This window comes from Akebia trifoliata, chromosome 4 (assembly GCF_017979445.1).
Source record: "Akebia trifoliata isolate Shusen 1 chromosome 4, ASM1797944v1, whole genome shotgun sequence".
NCBI classification, from domain to species: Eukaryota; Viridiplantae; Streptophyta; class Magnoliopsida; order Ranunculales; family Lardizabalaceae; genus Akebia; species Akebia trifoliata.
In genome coordinates this window covers 19800501-19806033 of record NC_141378.1, presented here as the reverse complement: position 1 = coordinate 19806033, position 5533 = coordinate 19800501, and the positions used below count along the sequence as shown (strand labels likewise).

At 41.5% G+C, this 5533-nt stretch overlaps 1 protein-coding gene across 1 annotated transcript; it reads left to right on the top strand.

The window, feature by feature from the left end:
* The first annotated feature begins 4625 nt into the window (after positions 1-4625).
* Positions 4626-5036, top strand: LOC147404368 (uncharacterized). The gene has a single exon (XM_086437843.1). The coding sequence runs from the start codon at positions 4626-4628 to the stop codon at positions 5034-5036; it is 411 nt and encodes a 136-aa protein (XP_086293969.1).
* The last annotated feature ends 497 nt before the right edge of the window (positions 5037-5533 follow it).

Below are 5533 nucleotides of genomic sequence, written 5' to 3'. Positions count from 1 at the left end.
TCCCCCTTTATCTTCTGGGCTTAGGATGGGTAGATATAATTGCCCATCTTGTACTTACTTCATGTCAGATTTGATGAGTTACATAAAGTGTAAAAGATAAAAATGGCATGTTATCCAAACCGTACATGTGTCTGATCCGATTAGGTGGTATTGTGTGCAAGCCAATGCATCCGACCCTGCCCAGTAGTAAGACATACCAAGATAGAGGCATCTATCCTGGTTGGTAAGGCAAGACAACATTAGCGGAGACCTGGTCTGAGTAACGTAACCTTGGTTTCCGTGTATCAAGTCCAGAGATCTCAGAAGAGATCTCCCAAGGATTAGTAATTCAATCTCAGAGATCTCAATTTTATTTAGGATCCTTGCAATCAGGGATCTCATCGTGATCACATCCTGATTGAAGGGGAAACCCTGATTCAAAGGAATGATCTATAAATAAAGGAATTAACAGAGGCCAAAGGATCTTTTTGGTCATTGAGAAAAGAAGTTCTCATTATTATTCTTCTACAACTCTAACTTGAGCGTTGAAGAATTATTAGTAGGTACCACATAGGTGCTAATAGGAGGGACGATGGAGCAACTTCAGATTAGTAGGGCAGAGTCTATCAAAGTAGTACTAGATTCTTCTTTTACAAATTTGGCGTTGTCCGTGAGAACACCTCAGTAAATTGATTTCAGACGAAACAATGGCGAGATCCACATGATCAATTGAAGTTAATGCTCTTCCATCCGTTGCATTAGTAGTGGACGTTAATCTCTTGAATATGTTAGAAGGCATGAGAAAACAACATGAAGAGATGCAGAAGAAGATAGATGACTTGGTGGAACAGAATTGAAATCTAAGTCAACGCATAGAAAACCAACAAAAAGAAAGGCAAGATCATCCACCTCCTGTCGGAAATGATCGCGCTTCAAATGCAGAAGGCAAACTCTCAATTGCCGGACCCAGCTGGGAGGGAAGGTACTGAAACTGCTACTAATGCAACAACTCGAGGTGAGCCCATTACGGGTTTGAACCAAGAGGAGATTAGAGATATGATCCAGAAGGAGAATGAAACTATGAAGAGTGTGGATATAGGCCTGGTGGTCGCATAGGCCGTTAGGGGTATTCAAAAATCACTTTTTACGGTTGAGATCTTGTTAGAGGAGATCCCAAATAAATTTGTGTCGCCATACTTCACCCCCTACTCAAGAACATAGGATCCAGTCGAGCACTTGTTCCATTTCCGACAAATGCTCACGCTGTAAGAGGGGAATGAATTCTTGATGTTCAAGATGTTTCTTTTTAATCTGTAGGGAAATGCATTGACTTGGTTTCAAAAGCTCCCGAGTAGATCGATAGCTTCTTTTGAGGAGCTCTAAATTACCTTTGTAGCGCGTTACATTAGCAATAGGAAGGTTGGCGGAAATGTGAATGCTCTATTCAACATGAGAATGCAGCAAGGAGAGAGCCTTAGAGAATTCATGAGATTCAGGGAAGAGGTAGTGGCCTTGGAAAGTTGCAACGAGAGAATTGCAATGGTGGCATTCAAGAACTCATTGCCATCAAGCTCGGGGTTATACAGGTCTCTGGTGAAGAGGAGGTCAGAAACATTAAGCTAACTGTTCAAAAGAGCAGATAAATATATCCGACTAGAGGATGATCCTCGAAATGCAATTGAAAAGACAAAGTAATACATACTATGACTAAACCTAGCAAGTAGCAGTAGCCACAATAGAAGAAAAGGAAAAAACAACCTGAGCAGGATAGAGACTAGAAAAAGATGGGATGTACTTCCTCGTACCCCTAGCGAAATCTTGCCTCTCATCATAAACGAACTTTATTTTGAGTAGTCAGCACTGCTTTTTCGAGTTAGATAAAACAGAATGAAAGGTATTGCGAGTATCATAAGGTGCGAGCTCATATTACGAACAAATGTTAAGTTCTGAGAAGATTGTTGTAGAGGCTGATAGACCAAAACTTATTAGGAGATCTGTCGAGGTGAGAAAGGTGAGACCATCCTCAATAGAGGAATCAAAAACAAGAGCAGAGTCTTGCTGAAGTGCAGGATGGAAGAGCTGTAGTAATTCACGTTGTCTTGAGGTCAAGGCAAGAGAAGATTGACGAGAGAGTCAAAAAACGGTTGGCAAAACATCTGGCGCACGTTTATGGGATAATGAGTGGGCCCACAGAGTAGGTTGAACTGTATAGAGAGCAAACGATGGTCTTCACTGAGAGGGACTTGGAAGGCGTGGTGAGGCCACACTATGATGCATTGGTGGTGATCCTTCAGGTTGACACCTTTACTTTCAAAAGGGTATCGATTGACATCGGCAGCTCTATCGATATCCTGTACGTTTCAACTTTCCAAAAGATGGGCCTGAGTGGGAGTGTGCTAACCCAAAAATGAACCCCTCTAATTAGATTTGATGGAAGGACAAGCTAGCTTTGGGGGGAAATAGTATTGTTGTGCAGGCATGGTTTGTGACTTTGATGACCAGATTTATGGTCGTAGAAGCAATTTTCCTATACAACACCATCTTAGGAAAATGGTAGATGTATGAGATAAGGGCTATCCCCTCGACATGTTTCCAAGTCTTGGGGTTCTCAACGTTGTAGGGGATGTGGGGCATTAGAGGAGATTAAATAGCAGCCTAGGTATGCACGTTGGGTCTAGAGGAGTGCTTTGAAGAAAAAGTCCAGCAATAGCAATTACAATGGGGGGAGGTTGCGCAGAATGGACCTCTACGCCTGGGGAACATCCAAATGGTGGATATAGGGAAAGGAAAACAGATCAGAGTAGGGGCAAAATTAAATCCTAAAGAGCTGAAGGATTTGATAGATTGCTTGAAGAAGAATAGGGATGTCTTCGTCTAGTCGATAGAAGAGACGCTTGGAATCAGCCCTGAAGTGATATGTCATCACTTAAATGTTGAGTCAAGTATGAAGCCAATAAAGTAGAAATCGAGAAGATTGGCACCACGCCTAAGGGAAGATGTGAACAAATTGATCAGAACAGGATTTATCAGGGATGTGCAGTTCCCAGATTGGATAGCTAATATAATGGCAGTACCAAAAAAGAATGGAAAGGTCAGAGTTTGTATTGATTTCAAAATTTTGAATAAGGCCTGCCTAAATGACAGTTTCCCAATGCCAAGGACCGATCAGTTGGCAAATGCCACCTCAAGCCATTAAAGATTATCTCTCATGGATGGCTATTCTGGCTACAATTAGATACAGCTCAACCTTGAGGATCAAGAGAAGATGACTTTTATCACTGAGTAGGGATTCTACTACTACACAATCATGCCCTTTGGCTTGAAGAATGTAGGGACGACCTATCAAAGATTGGTGACAGAGCTCTTTAGAGATCTATTAGGGAAGACTATAAAGGTATATATCGACGATTTACTAGTGAAGAATAAGAAGAAGGAAAACTATGTTGAAGTCCTAAAGAAAGTCTTTTCACGAGTAAGGAACGTTGGGATGAAGCTCAACCTGGAAAAGTGCACTTTCGCATTGACATCAGGAAAATTCCCAAGGTACTTGGTCACGAAGAGAGAGATAGAGGTTAATTCAGACTATATCAAAATACTACTTGAGATGCCATTTCCAAAGACACAGAAATAGGTCCAGAAGCTAGTTGGGAGGGTAACAACTTTGAATAGGTTCATATACAAGTCTTTTGACAAATACAGACCTTTGTACCAGTTATTGCGGAAGAATACGAGATTTGAATGGATAGAGGAGTGTGAACGTGCTTTCGTTGAACTAAAGAGGTACTTAAGCCAACTGCCCATACTCTCCAAATCAGAAGCTAAGAATGAACTTGGGATGTACTTGGTTATTTCTGAATGAGCGCTCAATTCAGTCCTGGTTAGAACAGGGACATCAACAGAACAACCTATTTATTTCTTGAGCAAAACCTTCACAAATGTAAAGACTCGATACTCAAGGATTGAAAAGATGGGATTGGCGTTAGTCTACGCAGTTCTGCGATTGAGGCCTTACTTTCAAGCACATAGGATCCAAGTAATCACAGAATATCCCTTGAAGTCAGTTTTGAAAAAAAAAAAAAGAGTCAGGCAGAATGGTAAAATGGGTTGTGTAGTTGACAGAGTTTGGGCTTGAGTACAAACCTAGGGTCTCGTTGAAAGGACAAATGGTCACAGATTTCTTAGCTGACTTCCCGATAGAAGAAAAGATAGAACTACTGATAAAAGAGCTAGAGAGTATAGAAGATGGGTCAGAGACAAGCAACCAGCCAGGATGGAAGGTCTATGTGGATGGGTCTTCAAACTTGGAAGGGTCTGGAATAGGGGTGGTAATACTCACTCTTGAAGGTACTAGGCTAGAAAAAACAGTTAGGCTACGGTTCAAAGTATCAAATAATGAAGTAGTGTACGAGGCAATACTGCTTGACCTCAACACATTGACAGGGTTGGGAATTAGAGAAGCTACAGTCTATAGTGACTCCCAACAAGTAGTCAACCACGTCAATGGAACGTTCGAGGCACGAGATCACAGGATGCAACTCTACCTATAAAAGATCAGGTCAGTCATACTCCAAGTAGGAGAGGTAAAGGTAGAACACATACCTATAACGGATAACAGACATGCAAACACATTAGCCTTCATAGCTTCGATGCTGGCAAGAAGAGGCAATAAAGAGCTCCCACTCGGCTACCAGGAAAGGCCATCGATTGAAGAGTCCGAACTAGTTAGTGTGGTGGTTATAGTGAAGGATCAAGATCAAGGGTGGATGAACTCAATCTTCGCCTTCCTTCAGTCAAGGCAGCTACCTGATGATCCTAAGGAGGCAAGATGCGTGAAAGCCAGAGCAGAAATATACACTATCTTGTATGGACAATTGTACAGAAAATCTATGGGTGTGCTACTCCTACACTACCTAACGCTAGAAGAAGCAGAGGATGTATTAAGTGAGATTCATGAAAGAGATTGTGGTAATCACTCGGGTGCAAGATCATTGGCACAAAGTACTCTCTTAAGGGTATTTCTAGCTGTATTTACAGAAGGATGTTGCCTTGTTTGTTAAGCGCTACGACAATTTCCCAAAACACAGAAGAATCATCCATCAACTAGGTATAACTCAATTCCCTAGTCAACCCTTGTCTTTTTGCACAGTAGGGAATAGTTTAGTAGGTCCGTTGCCTAAAACGCTAGGGAATTTGACTTTCATATTAGTGGCTACGGATTACTTCACTAAGTGGGAACAAGCACTCCCTCTAGCTAGGATTTGCCAACAAAAAGTACAAAAAATCATTTGGGAGAACATAATCTATCGGTTTGGTCTACCTCACACAATAATATCAGATAATGGGAGACAGTTCTTGGATGAGTAGATCAAGGCATTCTTTAAGGACCATGGGCTAATGCAGCTGTTCTTTTCTTCGCAATATCCACAGGGCAATGGTCAATTCGAAACCATGAATAAAATGTTCATCGACATGCTAAAGAAAAAGTTAGGAGAAGCAAAGGGTAAGTGGACAGTAGTGTTGCATGGGGTATTATGGGCTTATAAGATGACCGCTA

What these genes read in the sequence shown, in the direction of transcription:
- LOC147404368 (XM_086437843.1), top strand. Translation starts at nt 4,626, where the DNA reads ATGCTGGCAAGAAGAGGCAATAAAGAGCTCCCACTCGGCTACCAGGAA.